Below are 25942 nucleotides of genomic sequence, written 5' to 3' on the forward strand. Positions count from 1 at the left end.
TCTTGGCATCAGGTTTGGCCCTCTTAACCCTTAGCTATAATCATGGTTATCATTTTTACTTTTAGCTCTGTTCTCAATTACACAATTTATATCCTTGAAGACATTTTGAGCTGCTTCAGAGATTTTGAGAAAAAAAAGTATTCTGTTTTGAGTTATGCAAAGCAATCAGCATGTTCCCATATTTGGCACATAAATTCATAATACTAAAATTCATAGGGAAATACTAAAACATGTTGGCTCATCACAGGTGACAAAAAAAAAGAAAATTAGATTAGTGTCTTACATTCAGTCTCTAAACTGCACTGTAGGAATGTTACAATTTAGATTAAACCCACATTTTATTTCCTATTCTGAAACAAACAAAAAATCTCATCATTATTAAATGACAAAATAATTCTGGCATGTATCTCAATCTGTTGGTATTAATTTAAAAATACTGTATTTACTAAAAACATTTACATATTTTATGTACCCAAAACTTCTACATATTGTTAAAATCCCTGTTCAGTATGGCATAGCCAATGTTAGAGGCTAATATTCTGAACAAATATTAGTTACGTGGCAGATATTTAATTACAAAAATTTTGAGATTGTGAGGTGATTTGCAGAAATCCTATTTCAGATGTAACTTTTTATACACAAACGAATCTTGTTCTGGACTAGTCTCTTCTGAATTGCTTCACTCTTGGGTGACTACTTGAAAATAGAGGTCTGTCTTGGCTAGGATAGCATGCAAAATGTGTTTAGAATTTATGCAGCAGAGTGATCAATAAATTAAAGACAGTTCTGTGTAGCAGAGACTTCACTGTCATTCTTCCTATCCACCATCCGACTTAGAACATTTTGGGCCAGGTCCTTGGAGAAAATGAGACCCAGACATTTTCCATAATTAGGTTTAATTCATTGCTGTTCCTATAACTATAAGCCTGGTCTAAAGCTGGCCTTCAGTGAACATACTCTGCTGGGAACTTCCAAACATTTATTGCCTGAAGGCTTAAACCAGGTTCATAACAAAGTTAATCCCCAAAGACGAAATCTTGTCTAGACTCATTATGCCCTAGGGAATTTCAAGAACTCTGACAGGTAGGAATGTACTAAAGTGACCTTAAAATATCTGTTCTGGCAATTATCCACACTGAGGTTTTTTAGAAGAAAATGACGTCGCCCGTTCATAGTTCACCTTGCCTATTGACAAGTAGAGATTATTCAAATTGGGCATAAAAGAGTATAGAAAGATGAAAATTTAACATCACTCGATGAATGCAAAGTATTTTAAATAAATATTTTAATTCTATTGTTGGCATTTACAAGTAGAAAGCATACAGTATGTTACAAATATCAAAATGTGAAAAATATGAACGTTACATAAGTAACAAATGTAAAAAAAGTATTTTCTTACCTTCCCTGAAAGTAAGAAAACATTTCAGCATAGGAAAATATCAGTATCAAAAACACAGCTTAGGTGTAAAAAAAAGTTTTTACACGGTATTAAAAAATGATCTACAAAATGGTGGAAAGAAAGAAGAGTTGAAAACTGACTTTATATAAATTATAAAAACTGGGTACTTGGGACAGATGTTAAGTGGTTGAAAAATAAGTCCAATCATAGGCTTTCTTTAGGTCGATTCTTTAAAATTTTAAAAGCATAGAACATTTTTCAATAAATAACTTCCAAAAGTGTCTCTGAGAAGTGCCGCTGAGAATATCATTCCACAGTAGGAAGGGAGCAGTGTTCTAAGGATAATACGCAGTCATTTTGTTCCTAGTGGAAGCCTGATGAAGGTCAGGAGACCAGAACGGTTTACAAAAAAAAAAAAAAAAAAGATTCAGAAGTTTTAACACGATTTTGTAGGAAAGTTCTAAAGTGCTGAACAAAATGACTTAACTTTAGTACCCACTGTCATGTAAAACTTAACTCAAATATCAGACATTTCTGAGCAACATCGAATATGGAATCTATAATTCTGAAGTGTTAATACTTAGTCTTTCATTCAAGGATAGGAGGGCCCTTTCTACACTTTACAAGGATTGCTTAAACCTCAAGGATCTTGCAATGCAAAACATAACAATGATAATACAATGGAAACGATACACATACCCCACTGAGAGAGCACAAATTCATTTCTGCAATGGCAACGGTAATTGATTTTTAAAAAATCACAAATCAAACATTGGTAAATAAGAGAAAACTTTCCAAAGGCTGCATGCCACATAACTAGTTACAAAATACAATGCATGCAGGAAAATAAATTCAACCAAGCATATTTAAATTAAAGACTTGCGTTGAGTCTGTTTCAGCAGCATTGTGGTTATTATTTTTTAAAGTTTCCCTCCAAACACCAGTCCATACTGGCCTGTTTTGCAAACGGGACCCTCCTTAGTCGGCAACCTCACAAAGGTTTGAGTGTCCCTTGTTTTTCGATTTTTATAATGCCAGTACATAAAGTTCACACATACTGCTCTGCTTCCCCATCTTTGGGGACCGGCTTCGTTGTCCCATTCTTGCCTTCTTCGTTTGCTGCTGCTTTTTCTGGGAGAGATGCCAAATCTTTAAAAACGTCTACATAATGGCCGAAGCCAGGGCCCCAGTTCAAAAGGTTGTCCCAGTTGAAATTCCCTGCTTGCTGCCCAAGCCTCAAGGGCAGTGTGTTGTCAGCAACCCCTGGTGCTGCTGCCTGTGTGCCCCCAGGTCCTCCCTCAGCCCTGCGGCCATGGTATCTTCTAGGCTTCAGTCTGGCTCCATAATTATCTTCATCATCTGCGTCAGATTCATTGACTTGAGATAATTTGGGCATCCTGGAAGTATACACCATTGGCTTTTCCCTGTCATATTCCATCTCTGAGCAAGTGAAAGACTCATGTGAGTCACTGTCAGAAGAAGATTCTGGAGCTGGGATGCCATCTGCTGGGTTCCTTGTTCTGGACAACGGCCTTCTGCAGTCCTCTTCTGAAGAAGACCTTCCATGATCTGCACTGCAGATACTTGGGTTTCTAGGGCGAGGGGTGTTTAGCCTCTCCACCTCTTCAATTGACAGTCCTACCGGAGGAGAAGATTCAAGAGGAATCTGCCCAATTGGCTGCTTTAAGCGACTCCCCGGCCTAGAGCCATGCGAGGCCATGGCCTGAGGACTCTTACTTCTCCTTCCCAGCCTCGTGGAGTAGTTGAAAATGCCAGGTTGGCAGGCATCACCATGCATTTCCAAAGTATTTCCATCTCTTATTGGCAGATGCAATTCCCTGGCCGGGCTGTTCCTGTAGAAAGTAGAGGACTTCGAGAACGGGGCTGGGCTGTGGCGAGACAGGGGGTTGGGCGTTGGGCAAGCGGAGTGGCTCAGGGAGCTGGTTCTCAAGCCCTGACCATAGGAAGGCTGGTAAGTCAAACTGCTCGCTCCTAGGGGCATGGGGGACTGCCTCGCAAAACCTAGGGGACTGTGCCTCTGGATAGAAAATTTAGGCGTGTGGCTGCGGAACTGCTTGTAGTGTTGGATGATGTCCGCGTCAGAAGGGGCGATGCTGCTGGCGTTATCGATGTCGTAATGCTCTATCTCTTGCTCTGGAGAAGCCAAGGGGGCGCTGGGGATGGTTTCTGAGCTGTGGGGAAGGTCAGTCTCATCGTAGATGAGGTAGGGGTTCTCCCGCTCAATGATGTCTGGCTTCGGGTTCCCCTCAGGCTGCTTCCTCACAGTCATATCGTCCCCGTAGGGGGGGATATTGTCTGGGTCATCAAAAGCAACATTCTCACTTCCCTTCTTCTTCTTCTCCTTCGGTTTCTTCTCCTCTTTGGGGCTTTTGGTCTTCTTCCCCCTGCACTGGTTACACAGAATCAGGCTGAGGACCAGGAGGGCCAGGACGGTGGCGCAGCTGCCCACGATGGCAGGCACGGCCCACAAAGGCAGGGAGATCTCTTCAGGACCCTGGCTCAGAACACAGACATGGCCTCCAGGACTTCCAGCTTTGCACACTCTCCCCTGAGGACAGAGGACACCGAGGCAGGCCACCACCGTCTCACAGGTCCTCCCAGTGTGCGACTCCGGGCAGTTACAGGTGAAGCCAGAGTGCAGGCCTGGCTCGCAGCTGCCCCCATTCTGGCATGGGTGCGAGGCGCAGTCTCCAGGAGGAACGCACTTGTAGGCGTACCACTGATTAATGCACAGCAAGTCGCCCCAGCAGGGGTTGCTGGCACAAATGTTCGGGCCACGGCAGCCAATCTTCACGGAGGGATCTGTCTTAGAGATGGAGGCCAAGCTATGCTTCCCACTGAAAGGAAGACTTTCGCCACCATACAGCATAGAAGCAATGCAGCCGTCAAAACCTGCGGGGCGAAGAAGGAGCTGTGAGGCATTGTAGAGAAAACCAAGACTTAAAACGCTGCCCTCGGGGACTCTGGTAAAAAGAAGCTGCACAGTCATGTCATGAGAGCTTAGTCTCAGAGCCATCGCCCAGTCGGAAGTAGGTAACTCTGTGCGTCTTACAACATAGCTTAAGGTATGTAAGATTTCCGTGACAAAAGTATGGAGAGAATTGCTCAGATATTGCTCTTTCTGAAAATTTATGAATGGACTCAGCCTGGATTTTCTTTTTCTCCCTCTTTTTATTTATTTATCTATTTGTCCCATTTTTATAGTCTACAGACCAAGAACTGCCTACATAGAAATACATAGAAATAAAAGGTATTAAGAAATACTTATAAAGAACAACAGCAAAAAGAACAACAACAAAAAAAATAGCTTTAATCATTAGATATCATGCATTCTCCATAGAGGCGATATTGCTCCCAAGGAGCAGAACATCGCCTCCTCCTGGAGAGCAAAAGAAAAAGCTATTACAGTGCTTTATGGTCCTCTAGAGGGCGGATATCGAGTGTAACTATGGCATGAACACTTCACGAGGTGGGAACGGCAGAAGTTAGAAAAAAACATCTAAAATGGCTCCTTAGAGGCAAATAATTATTATTTTTTTAAAGTTGAGAAACTCTCTGTTGGACTTGGATGTGCTAATATTGTTCATGCTCCTTATGAGAGCCCAGGAATCTATTTTGACACTAACAAAAGAGTATGATTTACATTGGTTTGTTTCCTACAACATCCAAATGAATTATCATCCATATTCTAAAATAAGCTAAGTACATAAGAACAAGTTATGACCTGGACTTTTACTTTTGTGCCTTAAGTCTATTACTCTCCCCTGCATTTTTATATTTTCCTGGTATCCTTCCACTGTAGTGGTATTTCCATCCCCGATACACTCTTTTTCCATGAGCTTCTGTAACATCTGCTTTTGTTCCTACTTTCCAGATTTTCTTTCTATGACTTAGTCTCTTTTATGTTTCATTTTCCTCTAAACAACCACTGACTCCCAGAGTTGCTTAAGCTAAGGCTCTAGGCTTTCTTTCCACTCCACACCCTCACATTAGGTTATCGCATCCACGTTCCGTACTTCAGTTACCTGCTTGACTCAGCTAACTCCTAGTATGTATTTCCAGCTGGTGTCTACTTCTGATTATAGTCCACCTATCCAAAAGTCTTTCGCAAAGGTGTTCCAAACCCCAAAGGTCCCAAACCACCATCTTGATATTTCCCGTAGACATGCTTCTTTCGGCACTGCTCTGCAGTTTCCTCTTTCGGTGGCACTGCCCTTCTTCTAGTTCACAAGTCAGAAACCTTCCTGAATTTCACCAAAACCATCAACAGTTTGGTTTATTTTAATTCCTAAAGTATTTCTTACCTATCCACTTCTTACTAACTCATTTGCCACCACACTAGTTAAAAACTCACACAATACCTTGCCTAGATCACAGCAATATCATCCCAGCTAATTTATGGAAGTGCACTCCTGTCCTCCTCCAATGCATTCTCCATGTTGTAACCTGAAAGATATTTAATATCACTGCATATCTAATCTTGACACTCCTAAGAGAACTTTTTTAGTGACTTCCCATTGTCCTAAGAGTAAGACCAAAAATGTGACATGGTCTGGAAGGCCCTGCTTCATTCTCCAACTTCATCCTTTACCTGTGACATCAGTCTCCAATATGCCAATAGGCCAGCTTCTGTGATCTTGACTTAATCTACTTTTTGTTAAGGTTTCTATCAATATCAATTAAGCTTTCATACTCTCCCATCTTCATTTTTATAGTTCAGATTGAAGTGCCAATGTCAATTTCCCAGGCAAGTTTCCCTTTTTTCCTTTTTTGGAAATCTCTTAGAATTCTATATTCCTTCTTCACATTTATTATATTCTAAAATAATATATTTACTTGTATAATGACTTCATTGATTTTCATCTTCCTTACTTGGCCATGTGTCATGTGAAGAGAGTAGCTATTTATTTAGTCCACCATTGTACTCCCAGTGCCAAGTACGGGGCTCAGTAAAATATCTGTCATGTGAGTGAACAAATGAATGAGTAAGTGAATTAATGAATAAATAAATGTTTGGTGGACAAGGGAAGCACCGTGGGCTGAATTATGAATTTGGTAGAGCAAGTGCAAATGGCTAAAGCAAGTGACGGCCAATCATATAGGCTTTCTAAGGATAGTTATGATAGTCTTAGAATCTGCATAATGGATATTTTCAGCAGTCCAACTACTTTGATGGGAACAATATTACCTTTCCTTTGCTCAACACAAGCATTTACCTGTTTGAGAATCTCGATGAGCTTGATTAGGTGGAATTCCTCCAAGAGATATAGTGAGCACATCGAGGCCACCAAAATCCTGGGTAGGGTGGATGATATCTCTGTTATATATTCTGTCGATGGACAGTACTGTGGCTGTTCCATTTTTTCCAATTAGAAGAGTATGCCAGTGACCATCGGCAACATACACTTCAGGAATATTTCTCTCCACTTTCCCAGCAATTCCTGCATCTGATGTAAAATGGACTTTGCCATTTTTAATCTGTAAGATGTATTAAAAAGAATGTACAATTAAACTATGATGTGCTTGAATAAAAACAGAATCAAAATAAAATGAAACCTTAAAATACTGATCAATTTAAAGCCAACAGACTAGCTGAAGAGTCTGGCTGTATCAGAGTACACTTAACCCATACTGCTTCTACAAATTTAGGTAACATATACCTTCACATTCAATTGTTTCAATAGTTTGCAAGGTGTTATTATATTCATACCTAATTTTTCAAGATGCATAAAATTATCTTCCAGAATCCGACTGAGATAATAATGGAGTGAAAAACCATTTTAAGTAAAGTACACCTTTTTTTTAATTACTTCTAATTTAATCACAATGGCAAGCGTAAAAAAAAAAAAATCTGTCAGTTTAGTAAATGGTCCAGAGTGATCAAAAAAGGTTAAAACTACTTGCAAAAAGAAACATCAATGCTGAGGTAAAAATGAAGCATAGTTGGGAAAATCGACAAAAAGAAATTCTTTCATCTGTCATCTCTAACGCACTGGAATTTTAGAAGAAAGCATGTCTATTTTTTATATCATTTATTGAGATGAAAACTATGATGAATAATGAGTGAGTTCTTAATAATGAGGTGTCTGGGCAGGTCTTCACTTTGGCTGCCTTTTATAATTTATCTAAGGGGTATTTAGTTTCTTTGACTTTGCCCAGGAGAACACTGGGTAACAGGATGCTCCTACTCCCGTTTCCAGCTACCAAGTTTCCAGTATTCTGAGTACTTTAGAAAATGAAATAATTTATGAGGCAAGATGAACATTTGGTTCAGAGAGCATAATCCCATCACGCTGCCAGACAGAGCTGGTGCCTGGGCCGGGGGATGAAGTGACACTGTGTATCAAGTGACAGGGATGAAAGGAGGGATAGGTTATTTTGTCACTCGGATCAAATGCTATTTCTACATGCAACCAACACAGCTGGTAGAACTAAAAATTAGTTCATTTTTGCTTTGTGGGAAATATGCCTAACACATTTACATACGTTATTCCCATTGTACTATTTTATTAAAGTGGCCTTTCTAGATAATAATATATATTCAGTACCAAACTCAGATGGGAAAAGAAAAGAAAGTTGTGGTTAAATGACAATAACACTTCACCAAATGGGCAATGTCTCATGAAACACACAGTAAAAACAGCAACCCCTCTTTGGGTAGAGCCAGAGTCCTTTTGGAAAGAATTCTTGGGAAGAGCCTTCTCCCAGCTCTGCGTTTCCCTCCTACCTGATCAAACCGTGGCATCCCTTTTATTCATCAGCTCTGATAAGAGCGTCTTTAGAATACACCATGGAGTCTGGTGAATGAGAACACAAGTTCCCATTGTAACATTTCTAATGTTTTGCTTCTCCCCAATAACACTCTCCCGGGCTCCTATATCCTTCCTAACTTAGAAAACATCATGCTCATTTTTATGCTAATTTTTTGCTTGGTTTGATTTACCCACAGATTTATTTATTTTATTTACTTTTTAATCTAAAGCTCTGAGTCCCTTATCCCAACCCTGTACACTACACTTGGCCTCACCCAAAAACAAAAACAAAAAAACCATATGCCAAAACAATAGAATTGATTTGGAACAAACATTAAGTCCATCATCTGACAGTATCACAGAACTCCAAATATGGAGATACACAATTGCAGTAAAAGAAGGGAGATTTGTGAAATACTTTAAATATACCGTCAACGCAATTATACACAAGTATGCTTCCTTCTGTTTTTCTATCTCAAATTCTCTCTACCTAACTTCTTTTTTATCTGAACAGATTCTATCTATTCTACATATTCTCCTCTCTCCTCACATTGCTATTGCTACCCACTCCTGATACTCTCCTCTCAAACCATTTGAAATCCCATTTACCCAACTCTCTCTCTCTTTTTTTTTTTTAAATATCATCTAGCTGCCTTTGTGTGTGAGAGAGAGGGAGAAGGGAGAGGTGGATTGATGAAGGGAGGAAGGAAGGAAGGAAGGAAGGAAGGAAGGAAGGAAGGAAGGAAGAGAAAGAAAGAGAAAGGGAGAGAAAGAATGAAAGGGAGAGAAAGAGAGAAAGAAAAAGAGAAAAAAAGAGAGAAAGAAAGAAACTGTCAGAAAATGAGTCAAAAGAAAGAAAGAAGAAAACCAGGGGCCTTAGTCACCGATAAGCTAAATGAAAAGTAACAGTCCCTCCTGACTAGCTTCCTAGCCTGTATAAGTAGACCGTATTCCTGTCATCCAAATAACTTGCCTGCTTACTGACAACAGCCATTCTCTTCTTGTCTATTTTGTTCTCCTTATTCACTGTTTTTTTAATCTACTTATTTTACCTGCCAAGCCCCTTAATCTCTAAAAAGCTACTTTTCAAAATATTCATACCAAAAAAATGTGCATTTTGGTCTGCATTAGTCATTATTTTTATTCATTAGCATTTACTTTTCCTTCAGAAAAAAAAAAAATCTCTTTCTAAGTGCTTGCTACCAATGTAAGAAAATCTGGAGAGTTGCATGCTGCTGTCCTGTTGGAAATGCAAGATTTTATGGTGACAAAAATGGATCCTGACATTCAGCTTCTTCCTTAAGGAAAAAAAAAAAAAAAGTTCTGTCTCTAATTTCTTCAACCACATTGTATTTTGTATCTCTTGGCTTAAAGAGATAATGTAAAGAAATATTTCATATGTCATTTAAATGGCACGAGGACTTGGAAAGCAGCTTAACAGATAATGCACAGACCTCAATGTCAAAGCCTCTCAACGCATATAAAAAAAGTGTTTCTCATAGACTGTGAAGGTTTACTTCTTTCTGGACTTCATTACTTTCTTAGGTTCTGATACACTTTCCAGTGCAAATTATAAACACCAAATAATAATAGAATACAATGGGCTTTGTTTTGCAGTAGCTTTATTAATTCTGAACTAGGCTCTTTGTTTCAATAATGGAGGTAAAGTTATAACCTGAAGATGTTCTTTTGTACTGGATTAGAGCAGAGTTCCTCAACCTCATTACTCTTGACATTTTGGACTCCATATTTCTTTGCTGTGGGGTGCTGTGTTGTGCAACGTAGGATGTTTAGTGACATGCCTGACTTTTACCTACTAGATGCTGTTAGCACCCCTTCCCCACTGTGACAATAAAAAATACCTCCAGATTGAAAAAGAAGGAAAAAAAAAGTTTTTAGCATTTTAATAAAACATTTCATCAAGAAAAAATTGCCTCAGGACATTGTCACATGTCCCCTGGGGTGGGGGAGGGATAAACATCAACCTCAGTCAAGAATGACCTAACTATGAGGATTGTGAGAATTTTAGAAAGATTTTTTTGTACTACTTATTTTTTTTAAAGGTTTTATTTATTCATTTGAGACAGAGAGAATGAGAGAGAGAGAGAGCACATGAGAGGGGGGAGGGTCAGAGGGAGAAGCAGGCTCCTCGCTAAGCAGGGAGCCCGATGTGGGACTTGATCCAGGGACTCCAGGATCATGACCTGAGCCGAAGGCAGTCGCTTAACCAACTGAGCCACCCAGGCGCCCCTGTTTTTGTACTACTTATTAAAGATATGTGCATGCACCATAACAACCAGAGTTGACTTGGATGGAGAGAAATTTTAAGAATAAAGAGGTTGAAGTTTAGAGGTGAACATCTGTTTTTATTTTTAGTATTTTATGTGAATTAAACCTAGTAATTTGCTATGTATATTGCCTTTTGTCTTCATGAACTAAGCTCCTAGTAATTTTCAAAACATTGATTTATAGGTGAAAATAATATAGGAAATATGGGTTTATGTTCTTCAGAATTTACCAAAATCCATATAAAAATTATGAGTAGTATTATAATATCAAAGTGATATCAATAGAAATCAGTCAAGGTAACTAAACTAAAGAAACTGATGATTTAAAAGATGAAGTCTTATTGGTGGGAAAGAAAGCAGACCGATAGAAATTAAGAAAGCTAAGAGCTGAAGGAAAATGCATCTCTAAGGAAATTATTCACCAGTTTAGCATTTCATTTATAGTGAAAATATTATGTAAAAGTCTAATGATAAATCAATACATTGTTCTCTTTAAAAATAATTTATTTAGAAATTATTTGGAGAACTCAGCTGTGATTTAACTTACAATAATTCCAAAGATAGTGAATTGGCTATATGCTCCAGAATAAAGCCAGATAATTTAAAAATGTTTTTCCTTATTCTAGTCCCACCAATTAATATAAGCATATTAGTGTTTGGAATAATTTTTGGAGACTTTTTTTTTTTTAAATCTCGAAGACACATTATCTTTTTGTTTTACTTTGTTTAAAAGTAGAGAAATAAAAGCAATATAAATTTTTATTTGACAAAACAGATTGCAACAAAGTCTTTCTATGCTGGCCTGCCTAGCAGTGCTAGCAGTGGTCTTTACTCGAAACCAAGACAAAAGTGTTTAGAAACCAAACCCTTCAGATCTTTGTTACTCTGGCCAATGCCTGGGGAATAGTTAAGATAGATGATATTGGAATCGTGCCCAGCATTAGTCGGAACTCTAATGGGTTGTAAAGAAAAGGACAGAAATTATGGGCGAAGTGATTTAAACCATGACACAGCAGGCGGTCTAATCAAATGAAGTCACCATTAGCTTTTATCTTACCTTCACAGTAGTGTAATTGCTGCTTTCTTGGATATGGATTAAAATGCCATTCTCGCTTCTTGTTCTGAATTTTATTTCCAGACTGTTCACACCAAAAGGCTCCAACATGGCACCTCGTATGCTCTGTCTTAACAAATATTCCCGCTTCTCATTCTGACTCATGTGGTAATCCAAGCGCCCTTTGCCTTCTAATGATAAGGCAGTGTCAGGAGTAATAGCTGGAAGCCAATGAAGAAAGGGAAAAATGAATGTGTCCATTTGGCTTCTTAAATAGTTTTTAGAGGTGACAAAAACTATAAAAAATATTTTGGAATCAATGTTACCCAATCTTCCCCTTGAAAAAAATTATTTCCACTTGTGAATTATTGTGTAAGTTAATTTCAAACACTTAAATCCAATTCAGAAGCATTAATCATTTGGGAAATATTCATTAACATATTTGATATATGATATAAGTCATGAATACCCATAGAGATACCACCTGTTAAAAATATGGAATTGAAAAATGTGTTTATAATAAGTTTTACTGTGCTTCCAAAATTCACGAGTGAATATACGTTTTCACAGTTAAATGATTTATAATCTTAAGCCTCTAGCACATTACAAATTTGGACAAAGAAGTGCACAATCAAATATTTATATTTGTAGCAACTTTATTAGTAGTAATAATCATATGATCACATAGAATTTAGTTTATCATTACATGTAATTGTCATGTATAATTATAATTTATCATAATGTGATAAAATGTCCACACTACTGAACTTTAGAAGACAGTGAATATAGCTAAGGAAAGGACATAAAGCAAATGAACTCAAAAGGGTTTCAGCATTGAATAGTATACTTATAAAGGTAAATTTTATAGTATGTGAGTTCTATCTCAATTTAAAAAAAGGACCTCAGGCATTTCTCAAGCCAATGACTCATTTCATATTCCAGACATAATTGGGTTCCTACTTACTAAAATACTCACTATGATAAAAAAATATTATGTGACAACATATTTTTTTATGTTTTGATTTTATCCTTAAAATTAAACATAATTGTACCTTCTTCTAGTAAGATCTTTTCAACTACATTATATCCTTAATGTGATCATGAATTTCTATTCATTCTCATACTTTAATAGAATCAAGACTTCTTAGGAAGTGGTCAAATAACTGCAATGACTTTAAGTAGTAATCACATATTTGAAAATAAAGCAAATTTTATAAAAGAAACCCCATTAGGATTAGTGGGATACACAGCTTAAAATTAGAGAATGCCATGTTCGAAAGATGGCTTGAACACCACTAATGTCTTATTAAAAATAGTAGCATTTAAAAGCAAATAACAATAAAAAGATTTAAAAAGACTCAAAACCAATTCTAATAATTATAAACTAAAATGCAAGTATTGGAGCGTCCAGGTAGTTCAGTCCGTTAAGTGTCCGACTCTTTTTTTTTTTAATTTTTATTTATTTATTTGAGAGGAGAGAGAAAGCACGAGGAGGAGGAAGGTCAGAGGGAGAAGCAGGGAGAGGGTCAGAGGGTGCAGACTCCCTGCTGAGCACAGAGCCCGATGCTGGACTCGATCCAGGGACTCAATCCTGGGACTCCGGGATCATAACCTGAGCCGAAGGCAGACTCTTAACCAACTGAGCCACCCAGGCACCCAAGTATCTGGCTCTTGATTTTGGGTCAAGTTATGACCTCAGGGTCATGAAACAGAGTCCTGCGATGGGCTCTGTTCCGAACGGGGAGTCTGCTTGAGATTCTCTCTCTCCCTTTGCCTCTGCCCCTCCTCTCTCTCTCTCTCTCTCAAAATAAATGAATAAAATCTTAAAAAAATAAATAAAATAAAATGCAAGTATCACCCTTAATTATAATAGATTACACTGACAATGTATGATGTTCGAACTCAGTATCCAGTCATTTAGTACTTACACTTTTCTACCACATAAGAAATATTTACTGGAGAAATATCCCCTACAGGCAGATAATACTAAGCCAAAACCTGGGTTAGCCCTCGACCTTGTAAATTGTCTAACATTCCCATCAATTAGGTTCACTATGGTAATAGATTCATAAAATGGAAATTAAAAATTTAGGTAAATAATTCTAAAAGAATATCATTCTTCTTCAAGTTAAAAAATAAGTGGAAAATGTCACTATATTTTTACCAATTATTCCCATTTAATATTTTCAGCATTTAGAATGAAAACAATTCTTTGAATACAATTACATATTTAAGAGCATATATTTATACTTTTCATGATTATTATAATATCCTGCAAAAGATAAAACAGCTTGCGTACATTTTTCACAGTATTTCCCAGTTAGTCCTTCTTTGCAATGACACAGCTGCCATGACCAGTAGTCCATACACATGCCACCATGTTGGCAGGGACTGTGAGTGCAAGCTCCTTCCAGCCGAGGACATCTAAAAGGAAATCGTAATAAAGACTCGTAAGGCACAAAATAAAGTGTGTGAGGGCATTCGTTAAAATCAGATATAAACTTTTATTAACTTGCTGAGTTTCATGCACTCACTTCTTTGAAACTCAAGTTACAACTACATTTGGAGCATCTCCTGAAATTAGGAGCTGTCCTGTAACACATGTTCTGCCTCATTCACAAAGGAGAAAATTAGACAAAATGACATCTTACACAATACATAAAAAGAGGTGATAATTTCTTCTTTGAATGAATTCTTGTTGGAGTAGGACATCTTTGGTTAATGTTACTAAGGGCCACATATTTATTTGCCTACACATCTCCTCCCAGACAACTCATTCAACTGACGCTAATTGAATGCTTACTGTATGCCAATTATAAGCATACTATTCTAAGCATGGGGGTAAAGTGATGAAAAAATGCATATGTTCATGGAGTATTTATTTTTCCTTGTGGAGGATACAGTCAAAAAACAAAATAAAACAAAAATTAGATAAACGTGGTGTATGTTAGAATGAAGAAAGTTCTATGGGAAAATTAAGATAGACAGAGTATTGGGAGCTTTTTGGGGGTGGGAGCGGTGTTGCTGGATCCTCTAGATTCATCAGTGAAGGAAGGACCCATCTTTGTAAAGACCTAAACAAATTGAAAGAGCAAAGCATATTTGGTAGAAGATCATTCCAGGCAGAGGAAACAGAAAGTAAGAAAGTCTTGAAGTGAAAGTATACCTACTATGTTTGAGAAACACTGAGGGGCCCAATAAATAAAATATTTTATAATTAATCAAATTATTGCTTGTTAAAGATGTATCAAGTTTTTGAAAATATACACGTTTGTATCTAAAACTATTTAATGTCAAATTGTTTTTGGCATACATTATCACTAACATTTATATATTATTATTATATGCCAGGTTCTTTTCTGTGAGATTTACTCTACTTAAGTCATTATAAACTTCCCAACAACTACTTAAGGTAACGTGAAGCATATGCAAGCATACGTGCATACGTAGTTTTTCTTAGACTCCAGAAAACAAGAGTTAACTCTCTAACTAAATATCACATTTTATGCCAAACAAAATTTCGCAACTATAAATAAATATTTAAAATTCAAAACAATGTAAAACATTTGATGCTTTTAGGGCTTTAGGCACAATAATCTCATCTTTGGATGCTCAATTATGAAAATTTTGTGCATTTTTTCTTTAAAATAGTAAGAAATAAAATTGCCATACTGATCTAGGATGCCTTGTGCGGCCAAAGCTTGGCTGGGTTCCAGAGGCCTTCCATTGACTGCAAATTCCATTATACACCCAACAAAATCATGGCTTTCCACATGTCCTCTCCTCTGAAGGATCGGTTCTAGCGATCTGATACCTCCAACTGTGACTCGATTTGGCTGAACATCAAGAGTCCTACATAAGAAAGCAAAGATAAGTATATTAGTTCCAACATGATAGATTTCAGTAGAATGTTTAGTTTTAAAAACAGCGAACATAACTTTTTCTGGCATGTGTTATAGCGTGGTAAATTTGAAGGAAAATATTTCCTATTGGGGCGCCTGGGTGGTTCAGTGGGTTAAGCGGCTGCCTTCAGCTCAGGTCATGATCCCAGGGTCCTGGGATCGAGCCCCGTGTCGGACTCCCTGCTCAGTGGAGAGTCTCCTTCTCCCTCTCCCTCTGCCTGCCTCTCTGCCTACTTGTGCTCTCTCTCTATCTCTCTGTCAAAAAAATAAATAAAATCTTTAAAAAAAATAAAAATTAATTAATTAATTAAAAAAATATTTCCTATTGGTGCATATCCTCTAACAGATTTCTACAGGATTATTAGGCTTTCAAGGTATGAAAAATAATAAAACTTATGGAAATGACATTTTCAGTTAGTCAAGTGGGATGTATAAAACAATGTTGAATTTGCAAGAGGAAGCATATTATCAGAAGGAAGATACAGTGCAGTAGAAATAGTGACAACTCTATTATTAATGTTAGTTTATATTTTTTCTTCATTACAAGATGATAACGATGTCAATAAGTTAATTAATACCATGGATGATATGTCGATATTTATTTTTCTCTGTTGCTATTTCTTTTAAAATCACTTATGTTTTAGATGACATAATGCTGTGTTTCAGCTTGAGGTGCCATTGAAAAATATCTGTGGATAATTGTCACATACAACTTTCAGAGAAGGTATTTAAAACGAGTGGGGTCCTTAGCCTAACCTTGCAGGACCCAAGTCACATGCAACGATTTCATGAATCATCTCAAAGAGTACAGGCTACGTTAGTCTTTCCTTCCTCTAGCTTTATACTCATCTCTACCGCTTCATTTCACACCATTTTTACATATTCTGTACACAAGTTATTAACTTTTTATTTTACAGCATGAAAATTCCTTTGGAGAGGATAAACTATTGTAAACTTTTATAACACTTAGCATAATACAATTATCTTTAAATGTATAATTTCCTTTTTTTTTTTTTTTTTTTTTAAGTAGGCTCCACGTCCAGTGTGGAGCCTAACGCAGGGCTCGACTCATGACCCTGAAATCAAGACCGGAGCTGAGATCAAGAGTCAGACGCTCAACTGACTGAGCCACCCAGGCGTCCCGGTATAATTTCCTTTTTAATGTCAATTAATAATAAAGATCAAACTAATAATTTTACTCACCAGTCATCTGAAACTGCCACATTACTGACAGTGCAGTACCCTGGTTCTTGGTTCTCAGTACAAGAGTCCACAGTTAAGGAAGCTGCCTATAAAGCAGAAGGAAACATTCATCTTGGGTTCTGCCATCCCATTGTCCTTTTCAGCCAACACTACCCAGCACTTGTTTTTACATGGACATGATTTTGAAATTGTGATAACAATTAGTATATTATGACATAGTACAATTACAATACCAAATTTTGGACACATATTTCTTTCACATGTCTAAAACTGTGAAAGCATCACATATAAGAGGTGGGAGGGTACTTTGAAAAATCTTCTCAAGCCCCTTTGTTTTATAAATGAAAAACTATAAATGCCATTAATGTCTCTTACAATATCATACAGGAAGCTTATGGGACATATGGGACAGCTTCCTGGGGTTACAATCTTAAGAAACCTGTTTAAGGTGTTATCCAGCTATTCTAACAAATGAAAAGACATTAGAGTTCTGATTTTCAGAAGTTTTATTCCAATACTATTTTAGTCGTATTTACAAAAATATTTTCAAAGCACAGTGTAAATACTATTAGAGCAATCTATGAAAATTATTATACTTGTATTAAAAATAAAGTTTGAGACAAAGTAAACAAGTTAGTTAGATGCCCCTTCCACTTATGATAAGAATCTTTATTTATAAATAGTGTATTACAGTGCATTTCTGCATTATTAGAATGCATTATTATCTATTGTGATACAGTAGAAACTCCCCAATAATATTTAAATTACAACTAACAGTAACTATTTTTGCATTCCAAGAAATGCATACCCCCGAGACAAAACTCTTCTGTTTACTAGAACATATGAATGCTGAATACTCGATGTGATCAATAAATGGAGTTATCAAATTGTGGTCACAAGATTCAGGAATATGACTGAAGTCAGGTTTCTCCATATCGAGCAATGGCCACTAGAGATGACTGTGGTCCGGTATAAGACCAAGGTTGTTGCATATTCATGTTATCCTGTGCTCTGCAATGCTATTGTAATGTCCCTCCTTCGTTCCCCAAACTGCAGTAAAATTCTGCAAGTGACAAAATTTTGCAAATTTTAGTTGGTGAAATTATAAGGATGATATTCACAATGTGGTATTTCAGAACATGGCCAGTAAATCACAGGAGAATGCCTAACCCCAAATCCAGAAGTACAGGAGGACTAAGGGTTTCTCCCAAGGCAAACAGTAAAGGGTTCTACTTAAATTTACTTGAATGCCACAAGCAGGGCTAATCCAATTATATAATAAAAATATAAATACTATGCAAGTATTAATTTTTAAGAATGGTTTTCATTTGAGGTTAATTGTAATAAAAGCAAAGCAAATGTCAGAAACAGCACAGGGAGGTTGAGCGAGTTGACTAACATTACACCTGACATATATGCAAAAGTATCAGGTTCTCTGACTTCCTGAATTATTACATATGGAAATGATTCATTTCCTTAACATCCAATGTTTATCAATGGTGGATATTATTTTTTAGAGATTGTCCATAAAAAATTATATTTGGATGGGACATTTGTAAAAGTGTATCTTAAATATCCAGCATTTCAAAAATAAAGAATGGGGTCAATTTATAGTTTTTGTGCATCAAATATTACTGGCTAAAATATTCAAAGATTTTTCTATCAGTTAATTATTAGAATTGATTATAAACCCCATACAATAAATTCTCATGAGCCATGTAAATCTTTTCCCGGCCACCTTCTCAAGGCAATTATAATAAATACAAATATTTTTAGGAAACACTTACACTTCCAATTCTGTGTCAAGAATTTCATGCCTCATTTAGTTAATTCTTTCAATAGTTAATTTTTTTCCAGTGTTCTATAATAATTGAGTGACATTCTGTCTCAAAAGCAATATTAGGTTTTTGAGATACAATTTGTGTCGCTCATGTTGACTATTTGACTTAAGCACAATTCCCTTTAATTTATTTCTAAAACAAAATGTTTACACATCCCTCTTTGTATACTATGCAAAGTGTCCCTCCATTCTAGAGATCCCTAAAGCTATCACAAACTACAGAATATCACATAGATATTTATGAATGTCTCAAATAGGAAAAAAAAAGAACCCACCTTACATAATGGCATCGTATTTCGGTCAATCTTAATAGTTAATATAGTTTTCTTATTTTCTAAAAGCTTCATGATACAGCACAAAGAAAGAACGCCAGAGGGGAAGTTTTATTTGAATAGCAGCTTGTGCAATTTAATCTTCAGAGTTAAATGTGCTTTCTCTTACCGTTGAATTTTTCTACCAGTACTGCTGTAAATTGAGATGTTTCTATCCTGTCTATTCAATGATTCAAAGCTGAGAAGTTAATGATTTTGCCAGTTTCTAACAAAATCCCTTTGAACTGCAGAAAACGACAGATTCAAAATCCAGTAGGGGCCTTATTTTGGATGTTCTTTAAGATAGGATGACATTTTTTTCCTCTGACTGAAGAATGACAAAGGTATTTTTTTCCACATTTGGTATTCTTTAAAACTTGATGACTATGGCCACACTTTACAAATGAACTGAAAGCATTTTTTTTCTATCCCTTTTGGCATACACAGTACCTCTTTCTTTGCTCTCGCTCTTGCTCCCAAGTGCTAGTTCAATAGAATTAAATCTTCATGAAATTTAAAGGGACCTGGGAGGTCATCAGATAAAATCATCTATTCTACATAAACATCTGTTGACCACACCTTAGCAATTTGGTTATCTCACATATGCTTGGAGAATTGGGGTGAGGTGTTACCTGCTATGCCCCATTAGGGTCCTGTCATTATTAGTAAATCATTGTGGCTCATGGAAGCCCCGATATACAATATAGATAGCAGACTCCACATGTTTGTTCTAATTCTGTCAGGTTTGATAATGCTGGGGTAAATTGATAGTCAGGAATGCCGGAATTCTCTAAATCTGTATTCTCCTAGAGGTCCTTCTCTGAGCATACTAGTTTGGTATTAGGCTGGTTTTAAAAATCTCAGGCAGAGATAAACATACTGACTTATTACTAACGTAAAAAATTATTATTTCCAAGTTTTGTTTGTTATACCCCTATTAGGATCCACTGAAATCATTGTGACTCTTTAGGCACTACTCATAATTAAAACTTTATTGAGATTAAGTAAAAGATTTTTTTTTTTTAACCTCAAAAGGCTATATGGGGCAGTGTTGTTGGAAACTCAGGATGACTAACATTTATCAAGCACCTATTTAATATCAAATATATAAAATTTTAGATATGATTTATATTAATCTTTGCATTAATATCAAAATGTGGAGATATTATTCCCATTTATAAACCAAATTTTTATTTTCAGTTCAACCCCTTTTCAATAAACAAAGCCACCTTGAATTACTATCAAATCAAAGCTCCAAATGAGTACTTTTCAAGTAGATTTTTTAAATAAATTACTTTACAAACATTGATGCTCTAAATTGCAATTATTGTTACTAAATTTTATTCTTGTTTTGATCTTATTTTCAGAATTTTAGGGGTAATTTTGTTAAGTAAAAGTTTTATAAATTAAATATATTAGAAAAAAGTTATAGTTACAGAATATTAACACCAGCATAAGAAAATGGAAGACAACATATAATGAAAATGATTCACAAATTTTCACTGATACTTTTATTGCTTTCTCACATATATTTCAATAGACTACATCTAATAACCTGGTAGAATCCTGAATGCAACACAGTGGATATGGGGATATCTGTGGATGAATATCAGGACATCTAACCTTGATGGTGATGATACGATTATCTGGCCATCTTTAGACCCATCACTATTCTTTTTTTTTTTTTTTCCTTGTATGAAAATATTTCTGTATTTAAAAAATTGTTTAAATCTTCTTTCCTATTTTATATTAGAGTTGTGGGGAGAAAAACCATTATAGCCGATGTCATTAAAAAAGTCCCAAAGCACATGGATTTAAAATACTCTGGAAAAACAAATGGAGAATTTTGTCCTTTGATAAAGACTGCTTGTTATCTATATTTGTAAAAAAAAATTAACATAATAAGATTGCTTCTGTCTTATGCCTTTATGAAATCTGTAATTATAAAGGGCACAAAAATTTTTGTTTTAAACTATGGATCACAGAAAAAATAGCAAAAACATGGTAAAAAACATTTTCTATGTTCTTTCTGCAAGTTTTTTACATGTAGTCCAACAATATAAAGTGTTCCCAAAATTTAGTGTTAAAAATATTTGTATCATCAAATATACGATTCATTTGATCAGTTTCAGAACCATATAACTCATTATAATATTTTTTATATTTTTCAGATTGCCACAGAGCTAAGAGATAAAACTATAATCATTTAGATCCCAAGTTTCTTCATTTAAAAATTATTTCAGAGCATGTATTTTGGTTTTTTTTTGGCTGATTTTTATTTTAACATATGACTTTATGCTTTTTCATTCTATTTCTTTGAAGGGTGAAATGTAAATTTTAAAGAGTAGTTATAATTTTAAAACCCTGATGTAAAATCCAAAAATATTTTAAAATAGTTTTTGTTAGCAATTACTTTTTCAAAAACTCTCGATTGTTGTTGAAAATGGGGGAATCCATGAAGAGATAGTTGGGAAGGCAAATAAATGAATACATAAATAAATAAGTCTTTCCATTCTATTGCTCTATCTCAAATGTTTTCAAACCCTAATAGGGAAAATACATCATGCATTTTCCTTTATAAAGAAAAATGCTTGTTTAATGAACATAAATACTAAGTAAATATGCACCACCTTATTGTAATATGAGAGCCATATAATTAAATGGAATATAATATGGAAATCTTTAATATTACTGAGTTTATAATTCTGAGAATACCTTAGATAGTCAACAAACAAAAACTTCATTTTCATACCATGTCGTAGACCTCACAGATGACAGCACATTGAGGTTCTGGTACAGTAAGAATTACTCACTACTGTATTGGAATATGTATTAGTATCATCTTTTGTCAATAATTTATTTGTAGGAAAGTTTTTTTCATTTGTTTTCAAATTGTTTCTTCAGTTAGGGCTGGGATACTTAGAAAAGTAGCCATTTTAAGTACAGTTCTGACGTGGCTTTAAACACATATAGGAAATGTATAAAATGAAATGTTTATGCACTAGGATGTTTTCTTTATTTTGCTACATTTTGTTGTTTTTGAGACAAGTTGTTTTTTGTGACAAATAGTTGTCGTGAGCAAAAGAAAGACATTACCTCTTTGCTGCTGTAGTTCATAACAAAACTGGTCAAATTTGCACCTCAATTCATGCTTTAACTTGAAAGCTTGATTGACCGGATGTACAACAAGTAAACAAGCTTTAACATAGAATGAAATGTCTTACCATTCCTGCTCTCCGGGCGATCACGGTGTGAAAATGTCCATCTGACACCTTCTTCATGGTGGTGAGTTTATATGTACCACTGCCTAGATTATAAGAGAATCTTAGTCTTTCTTCAGCAATTTCAAGGGCCAAAAACTCAGCCCGGTCCCCTGTCTGGTTGTCATAGTTGTAAAGCAGTAAAGCATGACTTTTAATAGTTGAAAATTTGACATAAATATAGTTGTTATTCGGATCCAAGCTGGGAAATTCCATGTATGATAACTCCTCAAATCCGTAGCTATTCAACTCACAGTGTTTTCCAAAGACACCTACAGATGGGAGAATTGACAGATTGATACATGAAATTCCAGTGACGTGTTAGTAAATGACTTTGATTAAGATATTCTTCAATTACAATAATGAATCATGCTTTTAACAACCTTTTTTGTATTAATCTCCAAAGAAAACTGTCTAAACTAAGTTGAAATAGAACAAATTAATGATCTTTAAAACACACAAGAGGTGAAAAAACTGCTGTATTTGTTTTTCTTTGGCCAACTAGGAAACATCTAAGTAGGTCTCATTTGTAAAAATTAGAATTAGTGGAATGGAGTATGTCTGAAGAGATTTCCTTCCTGGAAACCTTTCAAAATTAGCTTGTCAACTTTTTAAAAGTTTTAATATGCTGCAATTTTCAACTGAGATAACTTCCTTTATAATATATAATTTTCAAAAACAATTTCAATTCAATTGAGGTTGGCAAATTTTGTTTTGACCTTAAAAAATATTAGTCCCTGTCCTCATGGTATTTTCAGGAGCCACAAGATCAGGGAAGGGAATCACTGTTGTTCGGGAAGGAAATAACTGTCTTAAGTTTTTATCTCTTTCTTGTTTTATACCTTCTTTGGGTATGATTTACAACAGGCTACTTTAAAATAGCTTTCTGCCTTTTTTCTGAAACCCAGAATTCCCACTTGTTTGTGCTGGTTCTTTCTCAACTTGAAAAATGAGTTTTATTGATGTTACGATGTTACGCCAAAATTCTTTTCCCACAAATATTAGTCGACTGTAGCAAATGATTGGAAAATTAACCCACGCCAATACATCATGATTCTTACTAACTTGCAAAGGTTCCATTCCTTAATTTTGGCTGTACATCTCTCATAAATGCATTAAATTTAGAGTCAGGGAATTGTTCAGCTAGAAGAAACTAATGCCATCATTTCACAGAATATTTAAAACTTGCCTGAGGTCACAGAACCATGGGAGACAGAGCCAAAATTTGAGGCCAGATCTACTGATTGTCTAGTTGTTTTGACTGCACTACATCTTATATCCAAATGTTCTTTAAATTAAAATGGCCTAGAAGCTGCTGTAAAAGCTTGTGTTGTTTATCTTTTCCTGCTCTGTCAAGGCTGAGATAATATTCATTATAAATGTGCCGGAAATATGCATATTATTTATTTTTAAACATTAAATGAAGTTAAAAAGTAAAGAAATGATAGAAATTATATATACTATGTATATCATATGTCATACATTTATGTATACATAATATATATGATGTATATCATATAGTATTATATTTATAATTTATATCATATATATAACATATATGCAACAAACTTTAAAAGTTTATTTATATTAAATATACATTTACTATATTATATATACCTTACTTATATATACAGAAAGAGTAACCAAAGTTAAAGAAACAGCAAAGATAAACTATACAAATAAAATAGAGAGTTGAAGAAAAAAAACTGTACTATGTGTTCTCTCAGGACTCTCCTGATTAAATTTTGGTAAAAATATGAACATGGACTTAAAAATTAAATATAGGGGTGTCTGGGTGGCCCAGTAGGTTAAGCATCTGACTCTTGGTTCCAGCTCAGGTGGTGATCTCAGAGTTGTGAGACAGAGCCCCGCATCGGGCTCTGTGCTGAGTGCAGAGTCTGCTAAAGTTTCTCTCTCCCTCACCCTCTACCCCTCCCTGCCTCATTCTCTCTCTCTTTCTCTTGTAAATAAATAAATCCTTAAAAAAAAATTGAACATAGGGCCCCTGGGTGGCTCAGTCAGTTAAGCGTCTGCCTTCGGTGCAGGTCATGATCTCAGGGTGCTGGGATGGAGCCCCGCATCGGCCTCCCTGCTCAGAGGGGAATCTGCTTCCCCCTTTGCGCCTCCCCCTGCTCCATGCTCTCTCACAAATAAATAAGTAAAATCTTTAAAAACAATTGAATATAAATATATGTAGAAAGCATATAGATACTGGGAAGATATCCTATATTTTTATTCAAATTGATACTTGATACAAATTAATTCAGATATTTTCAGGCATGAAAATGTTTGTTTATGGAATATTTTGCTTCTTAAAGAGTTTTGTTATTGTTTCTAGAAAAAGGTAGATTTTTGTTTTTGAAATAAAATAAAATTTAAGGAAGATTTTAAAACAGCCCTTCAAATGAAATGTCACGAAATAGAACTACATAAAGATCAAGAGAAATTATTAAAATTACTCTAATAAGGAATATTCTGTGAGTGGGTAATTACACATACATACACATACATATGAAGTTATCATTATACAGGCTCCCTTTATAAAATCTTAAGCACTTTATGTTTTTCTAAATTACAATCTAAAAAAATAAAAATCTAAAAAAAATTTAAAAATCCAAACAACAAATCTTTCACTGATGAGAAAGTAAACAGTGCAATTTTTTTTTCCAACTTCAAAATTATAGTTAAGATGTTGATTTATAGGATGCATGTGTAACTACCTCCAGCTATTTGTTTGAGGCATTCCATCTGTCATTTGTATTTCCGTGTTCCACCCCCATTCAATTTGAAAAGGAAAATACTTTGTCCTTTTAATTCTATCTCTCTGGTCTCAAGTCATGTATTACCGTTTCAAGGTTTTCTGTTTTTTTTTTTTCTTTCTTTCTTTTATAAATCTTCTGTTGCCAAAGGACAATGTCAAAGTTTAAATCATTGGGGTTTTTTGTTGTTGTTTTTTGTTTTTTGCCACTGGGATAAATGGAGGGAGAAATTTGCCCTGTGATCTGTGATCTGTCTCTAATTCATATTGCTGAGCTAGTCCCCTGGGATCTCTGGTAGGGTGAGGGCAACGTCCATTTGGACCCCAAGACACTTTTGCCCAATAGGCAACGATTGTTGTATCAGCTACACTGCAGCAACGATTTGTTTCTATTTGATATCAATTATCTTAAGTCCTCATATTTGCAACTGCAATGTAAAGGAATCTCTAACAATATAAAAACCTTTCTTCAGTCACTTTGAAAATCATTTTTTTCCACTTTTCATTCCAATCCCCTTATCTTTCATTCCAATCCCCATATCTTAACACAAGTTAAGCCATGAAACCTGCTTGTGGTTATCTGTCAAAAGCAACATCCTTTAGGATTATAAGAGATTATTGAAAGAAGTTTTGGGAGATCTGAAGTTGTGCTTATTTTGACCTTAATCTGCTTTTCACTGCTTCAGAGGCATTGTTGGTGAGAATCTTAGAGAAATTTTAAAAAGCAGGGATACTGTAAATGTCATACTGGACTGAAAATAAAATTGTGTTCTAGTCACTGTAGCATCTTGGGGTAGTTTTGTTTTGTTTTTATTTTTTAACTTTAGACAAAACCCTCTATTTCTGGGCCTCAGAACCATTGCTAAAATGCATGGCTCACAATTAGATACTTAAAGTCTGTTTTTCTTTATCATTCTATTGATGTTGTGCTTTATGAAAATAAAACTAGAGTCGTGGAGTTATTTGAAAATGAATTAACACTACATTTTACTATTACTAGAAACCTCAGATTCTTTTTAAGTTCTATTCGCAACTACACATTGAGAGTCCCTTTTCAGAGTCCATGTAGCTCAGTGATTGCTCAAGGAAAGACTAGAAAAATATCTTTCTCCTCTCTTGTTTATGGAGAGAGATAGGGTCTCTAATTACTGTAG

General features: G+C 35.5%; 1 protein-coding gene across 2 annotated transcripts in view; it reads right to left on the reverse strand.

Annotated features, from left to right (window-relative positions):
- Positions 1-1268: 1268 nt before the first annotated feature.
- The window catches only part of FAT4 (FAT atypical cadherin 4), a 175533-nt gene continuing 150859 nt past the window's right edge, over positions 1269-25942 (reverse strand). For both annotated transcript variants that reach the window (XM_081811919.1, XM_081811918.1), the window contains 7 exons: positions 21995-22302; positions 16620-16705; positions 15187-15366; positions 13814-13938; positions 11518-11735; positions 6637-6898; positions 1269-4312 (listed from right to left, as the gene is read on the reverse strand). In XM_081811919.1, coding sequence (XP_081668045.1) covers positions 2448-4312; positions 6637-6898; positions 11518-11735; positions 13814-13938; positions 15187-15366; positions 16620-16705; positions 21995-22302 — 3044 coding nt within the window. In that variant the 3' untranslated portion in view covers positions 1269-2447. The remainder of the gene's footprint in view (positions 4313-6636; positions 6899-11517; positions 11736-13813; positions 13939-15186; positions 15367-16619; positions 16706-21994; positions 22303-25942) is intronic.

Source organism: Leptonychotes weddellii, chromosome 2 (assembly GCF_054177405.1).
Source record: "Leptonychotes weddellii isolate Sample4059 chromosome 2, ASM5417740v2, whole genome shotgun sequence".
Classification (NCBI taxonomy): Eukaryota; Metazoa; Chordata; class Mammalia; order Carnivora; family Phocidae; genus Leptonychotes; species Leptonychotes weddellii.